The sequence below is a fragment of the Pipistrellus hanaki genome (assembly GCF_964339955.1).
Source record: "Pipistrellus hanaki genome assembly, chromosome: 21".
Taxonomy (NCBI): Eukaryota; Metazoa; Chordata; class Mammalia; order Chiroptera; family Vespertilionidae; genus Pipistrellus; species Pipistrellus hanaki.
This window is the reverse complement of record NC_140523.1, coordinates 1,982,413-2,005,382: the sequence shown is the minus strand read 5'-3', so window position 1 is coordinate 2,005,382 and position 22,970 is coordinate 1,982,413. Positions and strand designations below refer to the sequence as shown.

Here is a 22,970-nt window from a genome sequence, read left to right as displayed (position 1 = left end):
AAAATCAATGGAAAAATAGCCTTAGGTGTGGATTAACAACGATAACACACACATACACACACGCACACGCACACGCACACGCACACGCACACGCACACACATACACACGCACACGCACACACACACATACAACCCAAAACAAAAAACACAATTGCCCCTTTAATTGGCCCTTCACCTCGTTCTTCTGAGATGGACTCATCCCGTCTAGACACGCTGTGCTAGCCCAGCTCGTAAAACCTGTTTGCCCCGACCCTGTCCCAGGGCGCAGCCCGTGGTCCTTACATAAAGCCGGGCTGGAGGTTCTGTGGGGCCAGGCGGCAGGACATACCCTCCCCGTGGACAGGTGTGGCTTAATCCCACTGGCAGGTCTTCTTTCCATCGTAAAGCCCTTCTGCTGGTGGGAAAGGACGGCTCCAGAGTGACCATTTGGCAGGCCACGCCGTGGGGGACAGGCTTCTAGGTGTTACGCAAACCTCTTTTTAAAAAATTTTTATTTTACAATATATTTTATTGATTTTTTTTACAGAGAGGAAGGGAGAGGGATAGAGAGCTAGAAACATCGATGAGAGAGAAACATCCATCAGCTGCCGCCTGCACACTCCCTACTGGGGATGTGCCCGCAACCAAGGTACATGCCCTTGACCGGAATCGAACCCGGGACCCTTCAGTCTGCAGGCCGACGCTCTATGCATTGAGCCAAACCGGTCTTGGTCTTTTTTTTTTTTTTTTAAATTAATTTCTTTATTGATTAAGGTATCACATATTTCTCCTCAACCCCCCATTTCTATCCCTCCCTCCCCACTCATGCCCCCACCCCCCTGTTGGCCCTGACCACTGGTTAGGCTCATATGTGTGCACACAAGTCCTTTGGTTGATCTCTCCCTTTTACCCCCACCCTCCCTTTGAGGTCCAACAGTCTGACCCATGCCTCCTTGTCTCTGGGTCTGTTCTCGTTCATCCGTCTATGTTGTTCACCATTTCCCCCAGATGAGTGAGATCATGTCCTACTGGAAATACACGTAAAAGAATCAAATATGAGACAAGCAATAATCGTTACGCTGAGAGGCATATGAATCCGTCTGACGTGAGCTTCTTTCTGGGCCACCAGTTCTTTTGAGACCCAATTTCAATGTCAAACAGTTCCTTACGTGTACATGTCAGCAATGATAGTTCAGCTCTGGATGGTGTGGGCAAATGGTGGTAATGCAGGTCCAACCCTCTCTGGTGTTTTTCACTTTCTTTAAAAATATTTTTATGATTTCAGAGAGGAAGGAATCAGGAGAAAGAGAGAAACACCCATGATGAGAGAGAATCATGGACTGGCTGCCTCCTGCACACCCCCCACTGGAGATCGAGCCCGAAACCTGGGCATGTGCCCCGACCAGGGAATCGAATCGTGACCTCCTGGTTCATGGGTTGATGCTCAACCACGGAGCCACGCCGGCCAGGGCTGGGCTGCACATGGGACATGTATGACTCACTTTGGTGAAAGCAGCCCGTGGTGTCAGCGATGGGGAACGGAGGTCCAGACGGTGCATATGACCGTGTGAGAAGCCGTAGCACTAGGCTGGGCAGCACGTGGCAGAGTCTGGGGTCCAGAGCCTGTGTGGGTCGCTCTGTGCCGTGGTGCGGCGCCTGCCACTCCCCGCAGAACCACGATGAACCGTGTCCCCGCCTCTTGCCGTCCTGGCGTGGCGTCTCCCCACCCTCCATTGATGCCGATGGCGTGAGCGCCTGGACCGACGGCCTCAATGGCGGATATTTCCCTTTCTCCCCTCCACCGCCCCGTGCCTGGAAGCCTGACCTCAGTGTTCCTCCGTTCCAGTTTGTCTGCGACCTGACACCTCCGCGCTGGGGCCCAGAAGCCACAGGCCTCCGGGCTGGCCCCACAGCCAAGGCCTGACGGACGTGCCACACCTGTCAGCACTCCAGGGCGGGGGCCGCGGGTGGCACCGGGCTCTGAGGGCGGGTGGGCCGAGCTTGGCCGGCTCTTAAAAGAACCTGTTGTCAGGTGTCCATGGCGACAAAGCCCCGCGGAGATGCTGCTGAGCGGAGACTTGGCTCTTGCCCTGCGCGGGGCCAAGGATAGTGCGACCTTTGAGCGGCCGCTTGCCGACAAGGCCGGGAGGCCGGCGTGGCGCTGGCCCCGGGGTGGGCGCTCAGCTTTCACCGCGGTTTTCTGCCAGCGACCGTGTGCCCGGCGCGGTGCTGGGTGTGAGGCCCGTGGCGGGCTCCTCCGGGCCTGGAAAGACGGAGAGCCTGACGGTAAAGCTGTTCGCGTACCCGGTGTGACTGCCCCATGCGATCGCCAGGAAGGTGGTAGACACGCACGGGACTGGGAGACACGGAAAAGGCAGTACGTGCTCCTGCCCGCCGGCAGGGTGATGCTCAGGCTTCCGAAGGAAGGCGTGGTTTAGTGTGAGATCAAGTCAGCGCAGCGGCCGACACAGAGTAAGGCAAGCACGGTACCTGGCACACAGTGGGTGCTTATGGGTAATCACCTGGTTAGTATCAGCATCAGCAGCAATAGCAGCAGCACCCTAGATCATGAAGAATAGGGGAGCGATCTATTGTTTGTTAATATGTTTTTACTAGTGGCCCAGTGCATGGAATTGGTGCATAGAAGGGGGGGGGGTTGGTTTCCCTCAGCCCAGCCTGCACCCTCTCCTATTGGGGACCCCTTGGGGGATGTCTGGCTGATCGGGGGCCCCTAGGGGATGTCAGGCAGTCAGACATCCCTATCACAATCTGGGACCACTGGCTCCTAACCGCTCACCTGCCTGCCTGCCTGATCGCCCCTAACTGCCTCTGCCTGCCTGCTTGATCGCCCCTAACAGCTCTCCCCTGCTGGCCTGATCTTGCCCCCACCTGCCTCTGCCTGCCTGATCACCCCTAACTGCCCCTCTTTTGCCAGCCTGATCTCACCCCCAACTGCCCTCCCCTACAGGCCTGATCTCGTCCCTGACTGCCCTCCTCTGCCAGCCAATTTGGTTCTGATTGGCCGGTTTCTATGCCAGTCAGCATCTCTGGGCCTATCTCTGGGACTGATCAGAGAGGTGGGGCTGATCAGCAGCCCCTCCACAGAGGCCGGAGAGAGACAGAGGCGGGCCTGCTGGCGAAGCCTGGAGAGAAAGTGAGAGGCCATGGAGGCTGCTGATCAGACCTGCTTCTCCATGGGCCTTTCTCCGGGCCTGATCCACAGCCCCCTCAGCAGTCAGCCTTCAGTCATTTTGGATGTTATGGACCCTGGGTTTTTATATATTAAGATTGATTTCAGAGAGAGGAAGAGAGAGAAAGAAACATCCTTGATGAGAGAGAATCATGGATCGGCTGCCTCCTGCACGCCCTACCCTGGGGATTGAGTCTGCAACCTGGGCTTGTGCCCCGACAGGGAATCGAACCATGACCTCCCAGTTCCTAGGTCGATGGTCAACCTCTGAGCCACGCGGGCCGGGCAAACATTGCCCTTTTCAAAGGAGATGACATCGGATTGAAAGACACTTTGAAAACGGAACCGTGTGACCCTCCTACGGTTCTCACCTCTGCCTGACACCCCCCCCCCCCCCCGTCTTTTCCGTGGTCAACACTGTGAGCCAAGGCTCCCGACAGCCCTCGATGTTGTAGTTTGGGTGGAGGTCCCAGGGGAAGGCGTGCCCACATGGCTCCGGGACCTCTCCTCTTGTAGGATCTGGCCCATCACTCAAGGCTGCCGAAATCTTTCTGGATCCCACCTAGGTCACCCGACATAGTTCTCTCTTTCTCAACGGGGCATCATCAGAAAAGTCAGAGAAGCACACAGTCTTTATTTGAAGCCAGGTCATTGATAAACATGGTGAACAGGGCCCTGGCCGATTTGGCTCAGTGGATGGAGCGCCAGCCTGCGGACTGAGGGGTCCCAGGTTCGATTCTGGTCAAGGGCACATGCCTGGGTTGCAGGCTCGATCTCCAGTGGGAGGGGCATGTAGGAGGTAGCCGGTCGACGATTCTCTCTCATCATGGATGTTTCTGTCTCTCTCCCTCTCCCTTCCTCTCTGAAATCAATAAAGATGTTTGAAAAAATAAAAATAAAAATAAAGATGTTGAACAGGAACAAGCCAGGGGTTCTCTGAAGGCGATTAGAAGAAAACTCCCTCTGTGGCCCTAACTGGTTTGGTTCAGTGGATAAAACGTCGGCCTAGGGACTGAAGGGTCCCAGGTTGATTCCCGGGGTGTGGGCTGGATCAGCAGTAGGGGGCGTGCAGGAGGCAGCCAGTCATGGATCTCTCTCTCATCATTGATGTTTCTCTCTCTCTCCCTCTCCTTTCCTCTCTGAAATAAATACAAACATATATATATATATATATATATATATATATATATATATATATATTTTTTTTTTTAAAGAAAAGAAAACTCCCCACGTCAGTGTTAGTTTATTCATCAGCAGCCTCTGGGCACTGGCCTTGCCCTGGCTGTGGCCTGAGCCCCCCTCACTGTGCAGGTCTGCTCTTATTTCTTGCAAAAAATGCACACACTGATATATATGAAAGGGCACCTAAGCTACTGTCACCCATTGATCCATTTAAAAAAATATATATTTTATTGATTTTCCACAGAGAGGAAGGAAGAAGGATAGAGAGCTAGAAACGTTGATGAGAGAGAAACATTGACCAGCTGCCTCTTGCACACCCCCTACCGGGGATGTGCCCAAAACCAAGGTACATGCCCTTGACCAGAATCGAACCTGGGACCTTTCAGTCCACAGACCGACGCTCTATCCACTGAGCCAAACCGGTTTTGGCATTGATCTACTTTTTCATTTTGATTTTATTAATCCTCACCTGAGGATATTTTCCCGTGGATCTTTTCGAGCGAGCGGAAGAGCGAGGGAAAGACACAGAGAGAGACACATCTAATTGCTCGCCTCCTGCATGTGCCCGGACCAGGGCCCCAGGCTGGGGAGGAGCCTGCAACCGAGGTACGCGTGGCCTCGACCGGAATCGAACCCTGACCTCCTGGTTCATGCATAGATAGGTTGACGCACAACCACGCCGGCCGGGGCCAGCCATCCCATCTCTGCGGCTCGGTGTTCTCCTTTGGCACCCACGGGGTGGGTGGGATGCGGTGACAACCCCTGCACCCCGCAGTAGGGTAGCTGGGAACGTGAAAATATCACGTAAGGGACCCGGCCGGCCGGTAGGAACTGTCTGGGCTGTTGTTTTCCTCCTCAGCCAGGGCTCCTGTCCCGGAGAAGCCCGGGACCTCAGGGGGCCCTTGGGCCACAGTTGTGCAAGCGCTCCTGGCTCTCTTGTTACCCGGGAGCCGGCAACAAACCAAAATAAAGGAAAGGGGCCGGGCGGGCGGGCGGGGAGGGCCGGGCCTCCGCAGGGAGCCTGCCCCCGGTCAGCTGGGAATGCCTGTCAGCCAGCCATCCAGGGTGGCTCCCGCAGGCATGGGCCTGGAGGTGGGGGAGTGACTCACGCCCGCCTGCCCGTGCCCTCCCCCCCCGCCCCCCGCCCCCCGTGCCCGCACGCTCCGGCCCCCCCAGGCCAGCACGGGCTCACCTAATCCCCACCGTGGGAGTCGGGGGCCATGTGTGCTGGAGCCGAGGTCTAGGGTTGCACGCAGGAGTGTGCGTGTGCATCGGAGGTCTCCGTGCAGTGAGCGAGCGGGCGTCCCACGAGGCGGGCAGCGGCCAGGTCAGCCCGGCAGCTCCAGCCCAGACCCGGCCAGCAAGGCGGGCACAGGCAGGCAGCCGCCGGGCCCCACACCCCGGGAGGGCATGGCCGAGCCGGAAGGCGGCGGGCTGCAGGTCCTGCTGCACACGCTTCAGGTACGAAGGGGTCGAGGGGGCTTCAGACGGGCCACCTGGCTGGCTGGCGGGCAAGCTGGGTCTCGGGGGACCCCCTTCCTGCAGGCCCCCCGCCCCCCTCTGGTGCCCGGGCTCGGTCGGTTTGCTCACGGGCACGGATCCCATCCCGGCCCGGGCGTCCGCAGCGGCTCTCTCTCACCTTGAGGCCGGCCCCGAGGGATGCTCTGGTGGCTGGCTGGCTGTGGAACGGGGGACAAGCGCTGTTGCTGCTGAGAGCTCTGCTGAAATCCCTGAACCCGGCGGGATTAGAGGCTCAGGCGGCGGGATCGGGTGTGCAGGAGCGGAGAGAGCGGGAGGGAGGGGAGTCAGCCCGCCTGGCACCGGAGGACGTGTTGATGCCGTCCCTCAACGAGGCGGAACGGAGCGCCGGCCCGAGCGGGAGGCCCCGCGCAGGAGGCGAGGGGCAGCGGGGGAGCCGCCCCTCCGGCGTCCGGCTGCGGCTAACTGTGTCCTGGCTTCCCAGTGAGTGTGTGTCTTAGCGCTGCCCCGGGGCCCCTGCCCAGGTGGGTCCGGCCGGCAGGAATCAGGATTGCCCCGGGGGCCGGCCAGCATGGCTCAGTGGTTGGGCGTGGACCTATGAACCGGGAGGTCACTGTTCGATTCCCGGTCGGTTGGTCGGTCGGTGGGGGCACATGCCCAGGTTGCGGGCTCGATCCCCAATGTGGGGTGTGTAGGAGGCAGCCGGTTGACGATTCTCTCATCATGGATGTTCCTACCTCTCTATCTCTCTCTCTTCCTCTCTGAAGTCAATAATAAATAAAAAAAATCGGCCGAAACCGGTTTGGCTCAGTGGATAGAGCATCGGCTGCGGACTGTATCTTGGTTGCGGGCACATCCCCAGTGGGGGGTGTGCAGGAGGCAGCTGATCAATGTCTCTCTCTCTCATCGATGTTTCTAACTCTCTATCCCTCTCCCTTCCTCTCTGTAAAAAATCAATAAAATATATATTTAAAAAAATCGCCGTGGGACAGGGTCTGGGCATCGGCCTCCCTAGAGAGTGGTTCTGTTCATTCCTAGGTTTGAGAAATCTAGACCTGGAGCAAGCTTGTCTGCACCCAGAATCACCCGGGACCCGCCACCTCCCGCCGTTCTGGGCGCCCCCCTCCCCTTCCCTCCCCTCCCCCCGCCGAAATCAGATTTAATTGTTCTGGGAGCCACTTGGCCATGGATGGTCGGAAGATGCCCCGGGCGGTCTCCCTGTGCAGCTGAGGCCAAAAACCACTGCTTTCGGAACGCGGGCAGAGGCGTGAGCGTCACGGGAAGCAGATGAAGCCTGGGTTTGGGGTGGGTGGGTACTAGGGGCCGTGGAAATCTGAAGGCCGTGAACGGGGGTCACAGAGGAGGATGGGCTCTGGTACCTCCGCCCTGATGTGGAACTTCCGCTCTAAAAAACGGTCTTCGTTTTCCTCTGGTTCTTTTGACTTTTTATTATGTGAAAAATATATTTTTGTTGATGTCAGAGAGGAAGAGAGAGAGAGAGAGAGGAACATTCATGAGGAGAGAGAATCATGGATCTGTTGTCTTCTGCATGTATCTTAGGGATCAAGCCTGCAACCCGAGCATGGGCCCTGACAGGGAATCAAACTCTGACCTCCTGGTTCATAGGTCAGCGCTCAATCACTGAGCCACACTGGTGGGCTCCTCCGGTTCTTAATGATAGTTGTAACCCTGAAAAGTTCAAGAATGACTAAATCTACCCTTCCAGCATACAGAGAAGGAAACAGAGTCTCAGAAACAAAATAGCCCCCCCTGCCCTCCCCCTTCCTCCCCCCCCCCCCCCGACACCCAAGGTCAGATAATGACCTAATTGGGGAACTGGGCTAGCACCCAACAATTCCAAGATGCCATGACGGAGGCATGCCTTCTGACTCATCCCACCCGATGCGTACAAGGCCAGGGCGCCTCTGGGCTGGTGGCGCTTTGGCTCTGGGTGGGAGCGAAACTCAAACATAAAATTTCCCGTCAGCGGCGGCTGGAAGTCACAGCGCTAGTTGAGCGCAGCCTCCTGAATCCCCACCGGTGGGGGGTTTGTAATTGATATTTAGAAGGATCGCTCCGGGCCACGGCAGGATTCTCGGTCAAAGGAAGATTTAATTATGTTCCCTATTCCCTGCTTCGTCCGCAATTAACCAGAACATTAAAATGACGGGACTCGCTGAAACCTCTATTATATGTATAATAGAGGCCCGGTGCATGAATTTGTGCATGGGTGGGGTCCAGCCAGCCTAGCCAGGGGGAGGGAACGTGGGCGGTTGGCCGGCCTGCCTGCTGGTCGAACTCCTGGTCGAGGGGACCATTTGCTTATTAGCCTTTTATTCTATAGGATAGACACGGAGTGGCCAGATTCTTATGCGTTCAGAGATCATCATCATCATCTGGCCACTCCGTGTATATTAAAAACAAACCAACAACAGAAAAGTGCCTGTGAGCCCTACATGCTGTTCCAATGACCACCATTTTATGGTTTCCCCGGCCGAGGACACAGTGGTGAGACGTGGGGACGCTTGCCTACGCTTTTCATCAGCCCGCCCTGCTGCTTTTTCCTGGGCAGCCGCCAGGGCCCTTGGATGGAAAGGCAGGCATCTCGTTCCGTCGTGTTCTCATCTCTCCCCCATGCCTCGTGCTCGTGGGGGGACGGCATGGGGCTGCCAGGGTAGCAGCACGTGGGGTGCTGCTCCGGCTCCCACGCCCAGGCCCCCTCCCCACCCCAGTGGCACCCCTCTCCCGCCGATGCACTTCCTGATCAAAGCACAGAACGTGTGACCATTCGGTCAGCCTCGGCGCTGTCACACAGGCACGTTTTTTTTTAAATTTATTATGATTTTTTTATTGATTATGGTACCACATAATTGTCCTCAAGCCCCCATTCCCATCCCAAACCCCTCCCCACATATGCCCCCACCCCCCTGTTGTCCATGGGCACTGGCCAGGCCCATAGGCATGCACACGAGTCCTTTGGTGGATCTCTTCCCCTGACCCCCACCCTCCCCTACCTTCCCTCTGAGGTTTGAGAGTCGGATCGCTGCTTCTCTGTCTCCGGGTCTGTTTTTGTTCACCAGTGTATGTTGTTCATTATTTCCCCTAGATGTGTGAGATCATGTGATCTAAGAAATACTCTTATAAGGACCTAAACTGAGACAAACCATCATGGTTATTCTGAGAGGCAAATGAATCCGTCTGTAGTGAGTTTCTTTCTGGGCCAACAGTTCTTTTAAGTCCCAATTTCAGTGCCATCCTTGTGTGTCCATGTCAGCCGTGCTATTTCAGATCTGGTGGGTGGACAAATGGTGGTGATGCAGGTCCGACCGCCTCTGGTTTGGTCCTGGGACGGGCACGTGTTTTGCTGGTTGCCTGGGTGCTTTGTGGTGTGACACCAGAGCGGCTCCCGCGGAAATCCAGGGCTGTGTGTGTGTTCGCCGAGCTCCTTCTCTCGGCTCTGGCTTCAGGAAGCTGGTCTGGGATGGACGGGGAGCGAAGCTGCAGGAGGTGGCTTCCCGTCTGGAGTCAGCATGGAGCTTTCGGTCATCGGAAGGAGGGACAAGACGGTTGGGTGGGATGGTATGTCCAGAAGAGCAAGGCCTGCTGCCCAGGCTGGCGTGGCTCGGTTGGTTGAGCATCATTCTGCACCGTGGAGGGTCACTGGTTCGATTCCCGGGAGTGCACATACCTACCCAGTTTGTGGGTTCGGTCCCTGGTCGGGGCACACGCGTGAGGTGATTGATCGGCGTTTCTCTCTCCCTCTTTCTAAAATCAGCACAATTTAGCCCTTGCTGGTTTGGCTCAGTGGATAGAGCATTGGCGTCCTGGGTTCGATTCCAGTCAAGGGCACATGACTGAGTTGCAGGCTCTATCTCTAGTTGGGGGCGTGCAGGAGGCGACCAGTCTCTCTCATCATTGATGTTTCTCTCTCTTCCCCTCCCTTCATCTCTGAAATTAAAAAGAATATCCTATCTAATTAAAGAGGAATAGGCAAATTGACCGTCACTCCAACACATAAGATGGCTGCCCCCATGTGGACACAAGATGGCTGCCACAAGATGGGGAGGGCAGTTGGGGGTGATCAAGCCTGCAGGGGAGGGCAGTGAGGAGTGACCAGGCCGGCAGAGGAGGGAAGTTGGGGGAGACCGAGCCTGCAAGGAAGGGCAGTTGTGGGGGATTCAGGCCTGAGGGGAGAGCAGTTAGGGGTGACTAGGACTGCAGGGGAGGGGAGTTAGGGGCAATCAGGCTGGCAGGGGAGTGGTTAGGAGGTGATCAGGCTGGCAGGCAGAAGTGGTTAGTGGCAATCAGGAAGGCAGGCAGGGGTCAGGCCTAAACGGGAAGTCAGACATCCCTCGGGGGATCCCAGATTGGAGAGGGTGCAGGCTGGGCTGAGGGACACCCCCCTATGCACGAGTTTCACGCACCGGGCCTCTAGTGTGTGTGTATATATATTTATTTAAAAAAAGAATATAAGGACAGACATGGAAGCTTTGGAAAAGGTTTTCCTGGAGGCCTACAGGCCATTCTGCTTGGGCTCGGGAGGCCAGATGGCCACGGGGACAGCCTCAGCCTTGGGTTTCCGATGAGAGGCAGGCTCCGGTTTCACACTTGGGGTATCTGATGAGACGTCCCCCGCGGGGTTTGGTGAGAAGGCAGCATCTCCAGTAAATATCAGTGATGAGTTCTCTCTCTGCGCCCTTCCCCCTCTAAAAGGGAAAGCCCCAGTGAGTGTTCACATCTCTGTTCTTCGGCTCCCACCACCAGGACAGCTCCGCGCCCTACATTTCAACCCCCTCGGCTGCTTTATCCCACCCCCTTCAGACGCCCATCAGCCCCAGCCGCTCCTGTAACCGTGCACGGAAGCTAAATGGGGAAGAGGCTCAGAGCAAAGCCCGTTCTATCGTTTAATCACAGAATATATATTGCACATCCTGCCGAAACCGGTGTGGCTCAGTGGATAGAGCATCAGCCTGCAGACTGAAGGGTCCCAGGTTCTATTCCGGTCAAGGGCATGTGCCTTGGTTGTGGGCACATCCCCAGTAGGCGGTGTGCAGGAGGCAGCTGATGGATGTTTCTCCTTCATTGATCTTTTCTAACTCTATCTCTCTCCCTTCCTCTTTGTGAAACATCAATAAAATATATATATTTTTAAAAAGAATTATAGTCTATATATATAAAAAGAAAATGCCTCCAAAACCGGTTTGGCTCAGTTGATAGAGCGTCGGCCTGCCGACTCAAAGGTCCCAGGTTCGATTCCGGTCAAGGGCATGTACCTTGGTTGCGGGCACATCCCCAGCGCGGGGTGTGCAGGAGGCAGCTGATGGATGATTCTCTCTCATTGATGTTTCTAACTCTCTATCTCTCTCTCTTCCTCTCTGTAAAACATCAATAATATATATATATATTTTAAAAAAGAATTCTAATCCATATATATAAAAAGAAAATGCCGAAAAAAAGAAAGAAAAAAGAAAATGCCTAAGTAAAATACTAGAAGTACTAGCTAACTTTTTTTTTAAAGACCCAACTTTATAGCACTTTTCCTTATGCATATCCAAACAGGAGAGGCTATTAATATTTGCACATAAGGTGCTGTCTGTCATATCGATTCTTCGGAAATGCTGGAGAATTAACCGTAGCGCTCCAAATCAATTAGGAGCATTCTGCACGTGTCACCAAACGCCACTTGAAATAAAAAAGGGTGCGTCAGCCGCTGACATTTCAAAGGCTGTATTTGCGAGCCACTGAGGCCTGACAAATGGAAATTAGTCACAAACCTGGCCGGAATGGGAATCCAATACCGTTTCCAGTCTTGTTGTACAGTCCAATTAAGGAACTCTTTGTGGGCAGCGCGTACGCCATTCCTCCGTGTGGGTTATGACCACGGTGTCCCCGTTGGAAACCTGAAACTGGCTGTTGGACCGCTGGTTCCCCGTCTCCCCCGTCTGGTGGGGACTGGGTGGGGCAGCGATGGAGGTCGCTGGGTGGTAAGTTCCTGCTTTGTCTTGGCAGGGGTTTAGCACCCAGAGGTGCCATATTGGACATGGCATGCTGGCCATCGGTGGGTCCGGGCTGCTGGCCACTCCCGGAGCCCGTTCAGCAGAGACAGGGTGGAACCCTACAGGAGCACTGATTCCAGTCCTGCTGGCAGCGTGGGAGAGCCACAGGGCACCCACAAACCTCTGCTCTGCCCCCCACCGTAGCCAGCTGCCAATAGTGGGAGGAAGGACAGAGATGACAGGGGAAGTTGGCCAAAGGGTTATAAGGGCAGTTTACAGGTGAGAGGGCTGGAGATTTGCAAAGGCTTGTGGGTATGCAAAGGCCTGGAGGTTTGCAAAGGCCTGTGGGTATGCAAAGGGCTGGAGGTTTGCAAAGGCCTGTGGGTATGCAAAGGGCTGGAGGTTTGCAAAGGCCTGTGGGTATGCAAAGGGCTGGGGTCTTCAAAGGGCTGGCGGCTCTGGTTTCGCAGCAAAGCTGTTCAATTTTAGCAGGGACGCCCACTGGTTTGCGCTAGAGTATGGACAGAGCCCGGGTTAGCATTGCCTGCTTAATCTTCCCTCTGTTGGCTGTTTATTTCCTTAAAAAAAAAAAAAAAAGAATTCTTTTGCCGTCTGTGGCTTCGAAGATCACAGTTGGTCTTTGTCAGGAAAGGTACCGGCCTAGGTCAGGACTACACACCGTAGTAGACTACTTTCCAATGAAAAAGGTTTAATTTCAGGCCATCCTTTGTGGTGACTTTAGGCCGCCACGCAGGCCCTCCCTGAGTTCGTCAGGTCAGCACGTGGCCCCTTTCCGTCCACGCCATGGAGCCCCAGACGCTTGTATCCGGACGAACAAACACCCCAGCGTTCCGGAACACATAGCTTATACTTGTTATCCGGTTATAATCATGAGCAGCACCCCATTGCTCTCTCAAAACGTACCGTTATGTCACTGACACGTCTCTGGACATTTGACATCTTCACTTGGATATCTTACAGGCATTCCAATTCCTGTGAACTCTTGATTTAAAAAAAAAAAAAAACACCTAATTTTCATATTTCTTCCCTGCTAATGGCGTCAATATCCACCGGTTGCTTTTCCTTGATAGTTTTTGATTTCTCGGATCAAAATCAGTCAATCAACTCTCCGGGCTGTGCCTTCAAAACACATCCCCTGCCCCCATCTGCCCGATGCCGTCTCCTCCCTCCCGTCTAGTTCAGCCACAATCATCTCTTACTTGGAAGCGTCTTAAAAAAAATCCATTCTCCAAGTCGTAATCAGGTTGACATTTAAAACAGCCCGTGACATTATTATTATTATTATTTGTGTGGCCTCAGATCCTCTTACAGGAAGGGGAGTGAATAATGGAGGAACAGTAATGGAATCTCCCGTGCCACGGCGCTCCGCGGGGCAGGCGGGATTTACTGAGCGCCGTCCTGCCAGGCTATTTGCATGCGCTCCGTTATTTAATTTAGGCTTCCTCTCGTCTCTGTGTCCGTGGGCATCCTGCCAGGGCGTGCCGGCTACAACAGAGCAAGACAAGAAGAAGCAAATCAATAAACAAGAAAAACGAGGCTCACGACAATGTCGCTACCATGCTCACGTAGCTCGCAAAGGCGAACGCTGGATTTGAACCTTAGCTCGTTGGGGCTGAAACCCAAGGGTTGTCTGCTTGGATTTTCCCCCACTTTGTTGGAACCAATCATTAAAAAATAATAATAATAATAAAATATATATGTATATGTATATGTATATGTATATGTGTGTATATATATATATTATTGATTTTTTTTTAATGGAGAGGAAGGGAGAGGGATAGAGAGTTAGAAACATCGATGAGAGAGAATCATTGATAGCTGCCTCCTGCACACCCCCTACTAGGGATGTGCCCGCAACCAAGGTACATGCCCTTGACCGGAATCGAACCCGGGACCCTTCAGTCCGCAGGCCAAAGCTTTATCCACTGAGCCAAACCGGTCAGGGCCAATCATTTTTTAAAAAAACATATATTTTTTTTATTGATTTCAGAGAGGAAAGGAGAGGGAGAGAGAGAGAGAAACATCCATGATGAGAGAGAATCATGGGTAGGCTGCCTCCTGGAGGTCCATCCCTCAGCCTGGGCCTGTGCCCTGGCCTGGAATCCAGCCATGACCTCCTGGTCGATGCTCACCCACGGAGCCACGCCAGCCGGGCCAGTCCTCTTCATCTGTCCTCAGGAATGCTCTCTGAGAGGTTTTTGTGCTCCGCGGGCCGTTTGCCTAATGATTTATCCATCAGTTGTCATCCTTTCAACCTTGTTGAGGACTTTCCCCCGGTGACTGTGTTGAGTAAGAATAGATCAGGCGATGGATGAAGGAAAGCTAAAAATTGCCCCTTTTCCTGGGTGAGGTAGGTAGTCCTGAGCTGCTGGGGGTGGGAGCATACCGATGGCCCTGGCTGTCTTTCTTCTCTAACATTGAAATCCGTGGCTGTCTTCCTTGAGACCAGCCTGAGCCCTCGCCGGGTTGCCCAGTGGTTAGAGCACCATTCCCCATATGCCAAGGTGGTGGGTTCCATCCCTCTTCAGGGCACGCACAAGAGTCAACCAGTGAGTAAGTAGAATGACAGATGGATGTTTCTCTCTCTGTGTCCCTTCCTCTATCTAAAAGCAATCAGGCAATCAACCCAAAATTAAAAAAACAAAAACAAAAAAGCACACATAAGTGCATCCAGCCCTGTAGGAGCAGTTCTCATTCGAGGTGAGAACTAGGGGGGCTGAAGGCTGGTCTGGGGGTGCGCGCACGTGTGTGTGTGTGTGTGTGTGTGTGTGTGTAATGAGACTCAAGTATAAAGGCTCTGTCTCACAGCTTGGATTTCGGAGGAAAAAACCCACACACACAACGCGTGTTCTCTGCCCCATGTTCTCTTGGCGGGAACTCTGGGTGCACCCCGGCCGCTGTTGGCCCTCTGCAAATCAGGCGCCCGTGACAACACTGTAATTACGCTCCTGAAACAAAGGCGACGAGGAGGAGATGCATTTTAACGACCCTTTATTTGCCTGCTCCAGGGCGGGGGGCCTGTGCAAACTAGGGCTGGAGAGCAGGTGCCGAGGTTAAAAATACCCGCGGCACCGTCAGGAGCCCGGGCCCGGCTCTCTGGCGTGCCCGTGGCAGATGCGAGTGTCTCCCCGGGGGCCTGGATGTTTCGCGAGGCGATGCGGGTGGATGTGGCGCTGGATTCTTGGATTCTGTGCCCGGCGCAGCAGAAGGAGGGCACAGAGGACCAAAGCGGGCCTCTCAGCATCCGGGCGGAGCTAGAAAGCCTATTTGTACGTACCACCAACCGGGAGCGTCTCAATCACTCATGGATTCAATGTGGACTATTGGTTAAGACCAGGCGATATGTCAATATGTAAACGGGGCTGGCTTAGTGGATAGTGCATTGGCGTCCGATCCGGATTCTCCCTCCAAGGATCTGCCCCCGTGTTCCTCCCACGTCAGCTCTCGGCAGCCAGAACCCGCCGCTGCCGAGGGCGACAGTCACCGGAGCAACATGATACGGCCCGTTTCCTGCTCGGCCGGCCGCGGGAGGCACTGACAGATGGAGTGCTGCGGGAAGCGCTGGTCCAGGCGAGGTCGCGGGCACAGGGCCACGGGCAGGACGGGGGAGACTGTAGGTCCTCCCTACACGGAAGATGAATGAGCTGAGTGCTTTTCTCCCTCAAGTGCCGAGGATTTGAAGAACATACGCAGCCCGGCCCGCGTGGCTCAGGGCTTGAGCACTGAGCTAGGAGAACCAGGAGGTCACGGTTCCATTCCCGGTAGGGGAACATGCCCGGGTTGGATTCTCCAGAGACGTCTGTGGATCTTTGGGGTCCCCCCAGGACGAGGTGTTCCCATTTCCAAAGAGGCACCCGGGACCTACAGAAGTAGATGGTAGAGTCTGTGTAAATCACGGGTAGATCCTGAGAAGCTAGCAGAGTGGAGCTCTGGCGAGAGACGGGGCAGACGGACTGTAATAGAAATGTGTTACGTTGGAAGACAGGATAATAACCTCCGTGACCCAGAGGCGATGGCCAACATCTGTGAGCTGGCCGGGAAAGAATCACTCCTTCCCGGGAAATGCTCTAAAGGCAGAGTTGATTTCTTTTTTTTTTAATGGCAGAGCAGCTGTCATGATAATGATCATCATTATTATTGGATGCGTGGCCCGGTGCACGAAATTCATGCACATTAGGAGGGGATTACTTAGAGGGAATCATTTAATATCGCTATTTGCCCTTTCTCTATAATAGAAGTGTCGGCGATGAGAGAAAATTAGTAAAATGTATATGAAAACCTCCCTCCTGTCAGAGTCCACGGCACACCTCGGGACCCAGAGTCAAGTCCCTGTCGACCCACGTGTGCCTCAAAAACACGTGAGACTCAGACCTGGCTGGCCCCCGCCCCCACTGGGCTAGATCCAGACCTGGCCAGTCCCACCCTTATCAAGCCCTGCTAGGCAGGGGACATAGCCTCAGGCCCCCTGGCCCGGCACCAGGGCGGGGGGCATGGCCTGAGGTCCTCCAATCCAGACCAGGGCAGAGGATATGCTTTGAGGTCCCCCGTCAAGCCCAGCTGGGTGGGGGGCATGGCCTGACCATCCCCTGTCAAGCCCCACGGGGCGGGGGAGGGCCGGGAGGGGGCGTAGTCTCGGGTCCCTGCTGATTGCTCGTTAAGGCTCCTTATGGGAACTTGGCTTCAGCTGTGGGTGCAGCCATCTTTGTGATGGAGTGATGGTCAATTAGCATATTCCCTCTTTTAAAAAAAACATATATATATATTATTGATTTTTTACAGAGAGGAAGGGAGAAGGATAGAGAATTAGAAACATCAATGAAAGAGAAACATAGATCATCTGCCTCCTCCACTCCCCCTACTGGGGATGTGCCCACAACCAAGGTCCATGCCCTTGACGGGAATCCAATCTGGGACCTTTCAGTTTGTAGGCAGACGCTCTATCCACTGAGCCACACCAGTTTCAGCTAAAAATATCTTTTTTTTAAAAAGAAAGAAAGTTGACCTCTATCTCTCTCTTTCCCTTTCAGAAATCAAGAAAAAAATACATATTAAAAAAAAAATAGCCAAAACTGGTTTGGCTCAGTGGATAGAGCATCAGCCTTCAGACTGAAGGGTCCCAGGTTCGATTCCGGTGAAGGGCCTGTACCTTGGTTGCAGCACATCCCCAGTAGGGGGTGAGCAGGAGGCAGCTGATGGATGTTTCTCTCTCATCAATGTTTCTAGCTTTCTATCCCTCTCTCTTCCTGTCTGTAAAGACTCAATAAAAGAGAGAAAATAAAATAACAACAACAACAATAATAATAAAGAATAGATGGATGGTATTATTAAAAAAGAGAAAAGAAATAGAAGTTGGTTTTCTGAAGGAAGAGGGAGGTGGACCCCTACTCCTGCCCAGGTGTACCCATGGTGAGCGTGGGCCACGGGGGGACCGGTCCTACGTGGCCGCCACACGCAGTGCCAGGGCGTGGGCCGTGGCTGGGGATGAGCCTCTGGTGGCTGAGTGATGGGTGGTGTTTTCCCGACTCATGATGCGTCAGGAGGAGGGAGGCCTCAGGCAGACCGAATATTGCCAAGCAGAGGAGCAACAAATTCGAACCAGAATTCGAGCAAATTGCAATGCAAACTCCCTCCTCCTCCCCTCTACCGCCTCCACCCTCCCCAGACTGTGAAAGACACTGTTTGTCTGCCTCTCCCTGTCAACTTGGCAGATCCACTTCTCTCTTTTTTAATAGGAATGTCTTCATCGGGGGATTTTACTCAATGGCTCCTTTAACTTCCCGTGGCATCTTGCCTTCTTGAATTGCTATAATTACCGAGGGGGAGGTCACGGCATGGCGTGGCCCGTCTACATGGTGGGAGATATTGCCGAAACCGGTGTGGCTCAGTGGATAGAGCATCGGCCTGCGGACTGAAGGGTCCCAGGCTCGATTCTGGTCAAGGGCACATACCTTGGTTGCAGGGCACATCCCCAGTAGGGGGATGTGCAGGAGGCAGCTGATGGATGTTTCTCTCTCATCGATGTTTCTAACTCTCTGTCCCTCTCTCTTCTTCTCTGTAAAAAATCAATAAAAAAAATAAATAAATAAAAAATAAAAAAGAATGCCACCAGCGCCCGGCCGGCGTGGCTCAGCGGTTGAGCGTTGACCTATGTATGCACCAGGAGGTCACTGATTCCCGGGCAGTTTGTGTCCTGACGGCCTGGCCTGGTGAGTGTAACGGATGGTTTCCGATGAACGTCTCCGAGATGACTGCATGAATAATGAAATGAGAGGAAATGAAATCCAGGTCTTTTTCTCCTTTTTAATCAGTTTCTATTATACGTCCCTTTCCTTTTTCTTTCATCTGTCCATCTCTTACCCTCTTTTCCTTTTTTTTTTTTTGGCTCAATTTCATAAAGAACTAATACTTTATATTCATTAGCTAGCGAATCTGGCATTTTATGTCAGCCAAGGAGAGAGAGATAGAAACACCAATGATGAGAGAGAATCATGGGTCGGCTGCCTCCTGCACGCCCCACACTGGGGATGGAGCCTGCAACCCGGGCCTGTGCCCTGACCGGGAATCGAACCGTGACCTCCTGGTTCCTAGGTCAATGCTCAGCCACTGAGTCACGCCGGCCGGGCTGGGCGCCATTCATGGCAGGAAGCCTTTCTCAGGGGAAGGAAGCCCGCCGCCCTGACCTCCCCACGGGCAGCCCCGGCCGCGCCGCCTCCCGCCTCCTGCGTGTGGAGTGAAAGGCCCTGTGTTGTCATTGCAGAGCTCCTCTGACCGTGCGTCCGTCCTGAGCATCCTGCAGCTCCTCGGGGACCTGCTCTCCGTGGGTGAGTGGGCCGCGTGGGGCTGTGGTGTCATCGGGGAATCTGGGGGGGCGGGCGGGGGAGCTCGGGGTTTTGCTCCAGCTCACGTGTCTCTGTGAGACAGAATCCCCACAGACACAGGGTCATAGGTCCTGGGGGCACCTGGGCTGGGTGGGCGTTGGCCTCTTCCGTCTTGTCACTCACCCTACGGGGACCTGAACTTGGGAGGATTTAGACACCAGGTGGTGATGCTAGGATGGCTCATCAATGAGGCCAAGGACCTCTGGGTGTCTGCGGCTCTGTGGACTGAAAGGTCCCAGGTTCGATTCCGGTCAAGGGCATGGGCGTTGGTTGCAGGCACATCCCCGGTGGGTGGTGTGCAGGAGGGAGCTGGCCGATGTTTCTCTCTCATTGATGTTTCTAACTCTCGATCTCTCTCCCTTCCTCTCTGTAACAAATATATAATAATAATAAAGAAGCACACAGTTTGGTTCCTGGGGAGAAACAGACCGATCCTTGCTCTGTGGCCAGCTCCGAGGGGACGAGAGGGGCCTCCCCGTGGCTCAGCTCCCCTCTGCTCCCCCCCCAGGCACAGACCGGCGGATCCGCTACCTGATCAGCAAGGGCGGCAGCGAGGCCCTCCTGCAGACCCTGGTGGACACGGCCCGGACCGCGTCTCCGGACTACGGCGTCCTCCTGCCCCTCTTCCGGCTGCTGGCCAAGGTCGGCCTGCGAGGTACCGCCTCCCCGGGCCTGCGGGGTGCGGGTGGGCGAGGGATGATGAGAGGAATTTGGGGATGTTTCTAACTCTCTATTTCTCTCTCTTCCTCTCTTAAAAAATAAATAAAATATATTAAAAAAAAAAAAAAAAAAAAAAAAAAAACAACAAGGAAATCCACGTGAAAGTATTTAGGCGCAAAACGCCGTCTGCAGCCCTGAGTGAGGCCGTCGGAGCCTCTGGTTCCCCCGGGGCCATGCTCAGCAGCATTCCCCGCCGATCCGAGACGGCTCCCCGGTGGCTGGCTTCCTCCCACCCTCACCTTCGCCTCCCTCCCTCTCGCCCGCACCGCGCAGCCTTCCGAAGGAGCGTGCGCCCCCACTCAGAGGGGCTGCTCTGTGTTCGCAGATAAGAAGTTCGGACAGAAGGCCCTGGAACTGGGAGCCCTGGACGTGACCCTGATCCTGGCCCGCAAGAACCTGTCCCACGGCCCCAACCTCCTCCACTGTCTCTGGGCCCTGCGCGTGTTTGCCTCCAGCGGTATGCGGCGCCCCTGCGGCCTTCTGGGGAGGCGGGCGGGCATGGGGAGGGGGCCTTCCAGGCCTGGGCCGGGACCCTGGGCACGTACCTGGGTTGCAGGTTCGATCTCTGCCACGGTCGGTTGCGGGGGGTGGCGGGGGGGGGGGGGGTTGTGAAGGAGGCAACTGATGGCTGTGTCTCTCCATGGCCCTGACCTCCTGGTTCATAGGTCGACGCTCAACCACTGAGCCACGCCAGTGGGCCAGTCACACGCATATTTGCTGAGCAGAGAATCAGGTTATGTGGGAAGGGCCGATGGGAACTGTGCACACGCAGCTCTGGTGGAGGAAAAGGGAAGCGAGGAGATGAAGCTTTGGTTAGAGGAGGACCTTCAGGAAGGCTAGCCAGAAGGCGTGCCATGCCCACGTGCCAGCAACAATTTGAAACACTTCATTCTTTTTTTTTTTTTTTCTTTAAATATATTTTATGGATTTTTTACAGAGAGCAAGAGAGAGGGGTAGAGAGTTAGAAACATCGATGATGAGAGAGAAACATCGATCAGCTGCCTCCTGCACACCTCCTCCTGGGGATGTGCCCGCAACCAAGGCAGAGGCCCTTGACTGGAATCGAACCTGGGACCCTTCAGTCTGCCGGCCAACGCTCTATCCACTGAGCCACACCGGTTTCGGCTGAAACGTCTCATTCTTATTACGTGTAAGACTTCCCTCAGCAGGGAGCTCCGGCAGGTCCTGGGAGCTGCCTGTGGGGGTGAGGAGGTGGCCGAGTGCCTCCTGGTCTGAGGCTGCATGTGCTGTACCAGTGAACGGTTTCGTAAGCCATTTTATGTATTTTATTTTTACGTTTAATATATTTTTATTGGGCCCTAGGCGGTTTGGCTCAGTGGATACAGCGATGGCCAGCGGACTGAAAGGTCCCGGGTTCGATTCAGGTCAAGGGCATGGACCTTGGTTGCGGGCACATCCCCAGTGGGGGGCGTGCAGGAGGCAGCGGGTCCATGATTCTCTCTCATCCCTGATGTTTCTCTCTCTCTGGATCTCTCTCTCCCTTCCTCTGGGACATCAATGAAAGTATATTCCAAATAAAATAAAAAATTAAAAAAAAGACTTCCTTCAGCAGGGAACTCCGACAGTGGCTGGGCGTGAGGGGGTGGCCGCTTGCCTCTGGGTTTAAGACTGCAGCTTGCTCTGTACCCACCAATGGTTTCATAAACCCCTTTAGACGTGACCCGATCCGGCTGTACGCACGGCCTCCTCTGAAGGCCGGCCAGCAGCGTTCACACGCCCACGCGCTGCTCTCTCTCTCCCTCCCCGGTGAATGGTTCCCACAAGCCTCCTCAGCACTCCTCCCTGCAGGAGGGGCGGGCTGGGGCTGGGGCCGGGGCCAGAACGGGCCGGCCGTGGTGGCCAGCGAGCCCGTTGGCAGCGCTGAGCTGCGGGGTGGAGGGTGGGGGGCGGCGGGGGGATATTTATAGAGCCGTCAGAGGTCTGACCTTGGGCCGGCCTCCAGCTGGGAAGAACTCGGTGGAAGATTTCTTATTGTTATCCTCTCCCGAGTCTCCCGTCTTCCGTGGCAGAATTTATGCTCTGAGCGCTCTGTCCTCGCAACTCGACTTCATCCTAGCCTTTCGCGGGCTCATGTGCCAGGAGATTGCTTTATTTATGTGTGTGTTTAATATCTTTTAAATTTAATTTTATTATTATTTGTTAAATATATTTTATTGATTTTTTTTACAGAGAGGAAGAGAGAGGGATAGAGAGCTAGAAACATCGATGAGAGAGAATCATCGACCAGCTGCCTCCTGCACACGCCCTACTGGGGATGTGCCCGCAACCAAGGTATATGCCCCTGACCGGAATTGAACCTGGGACCCTTCAGTCCGCAGGCCAATGCTCTATCTACTGAGCCAAACCGGTTTCGGCAGAGATTGCTTTATTTATGTGTGTGTTTAATATCCTTTTTATCGATTTCAGAGAGGAAGAGAGAGCAAGAGAGAGAAACATCCATGATGAGAGAGAATCAAGGACCGAGGGGGGGTGGTGGGGGGAGGAGAGAGAGTGTGAGTGTCAGAGAGAGTCAGAGAGAGAGAAACATCCATGATGAGAGAGATGGATGATGGACCGGCTGCCTCCTGCACGCCCCCTACTAGGGATCGAGCCCGCAAACCGGGCATGAGCCCTGACGGGGAATCGAACCGCGACCTCCTGGTTCCTAGGGTGACGCTCAACCCCTGAGCCAAGCTGGCTGGACCATTGCCTGGTTCCTATCGTTCAATCCTGCCTGTGCCTTTGTCTCCCTCAGTCACCACGGGAGCCATGCTGGGCATCAACGGCGCCATGGAGCTGCTCTTCGAGGCCATCCCCCCGTACACCAGGCGGCGTCCCCGGATCATCAGGTACCGGGGCTTGGGTTGGTCCTTGTGTGTCCGGGAGAGAGGCAGAGACGGCGATGGCCTCCTGGACGTTCTCGCGGTGCTGCAATGACGTGGCTTTGTCTCACACACACTCACATACACACACACACACACACACACACACACACACGATAGGTCATTTCCTCTCCTCTGCACAGCAACCCCGCGTGGATATATTCTGGTCCCCGTTGTCACACGAAGAAGTGAAAATGGGTGAAGCCGTAGCCACAGTCTTAAGGCTGCGAAAGGCAGAGTTGGGCTTTGTATCCAGATCTCTCTGGCGCCAAAATCTATTTTTTCTGCCCAAAGACTCCAGTAGTTCTTTGTGTTTTTTATTTATTTTTTAAAATATGTTTTTTAAAATATATTTTATTGATTTATTTTTACAGAGAGGAAGGGAGAGGGAGAGAGAGTTAGAAACATTGATGAGAGAGAAACATCCATCAGCTGCCTCCTGTACCCCCCCACTGGGGATGTGCCTGCAACCAAGGTCCATGCCCTTGACCAGAATCGAACCTGGGACCCTTCAGTCCGCAGGCCGACGCTCTATCCCCTGAGCCATACCAGTCATGGCTAAAATATGTTCTTATTGATGTGAGAGAGGAAGGGAGTGGGAGATCGAGATAGAAACAGTCGATGAGGAGACAGAATTTTGGAT

The 22,970-nt window shown here is 54.4% G+C and overlaps 2 protein-coding genes across 2 annotated transcripts in view; one reads left to right on the top strand and one right to left on the bottom strand.

Moving 5' to 3' along the window:
• Window positions 1-22,970, bottom strand: part of TTC23 (tetratricopeptide repeat domain 23) — a 995,109-nt gene that overhangs the window by 185,055 nt on the left and 787,084 nt on the right. The window lies entirely within an intron of this gene.
• AGBL1 (AGBL carboxypeptidase 1) overlaps window positions 5,693-22,970 on the top strand; it is a gene marked incomplete at its 3' end in the record, with an annotated part of 137,152 nt that continues 119,874 nt past the window's right edge. The window contains exons 1-5 of the mRNA XM_084868983.1: window positions 5,693-5,812; window positions 18,605-18,668; window positions 19,234-19,380; window positions 19,771-19,902; window positions 22,201-22,294. Of these exons, the coding sequence (XP_084725109.1) occupies window positions 5,762-5,812; window positions 18,605-18,668; window positions 19,234-19,380; window positions 19,771-19,902; window positions 22,201-22,294 (488 nt within the window). The 5' untranslated portion in view covers window positions 5,693-5,761. The remainder of the gene's footprint in view (window positions 5,813-18,604; window positions 18,669-19,233; window positions 19,381-19,770; window positions 19,903-22,200; window positions 22,295-22,970) is intronic.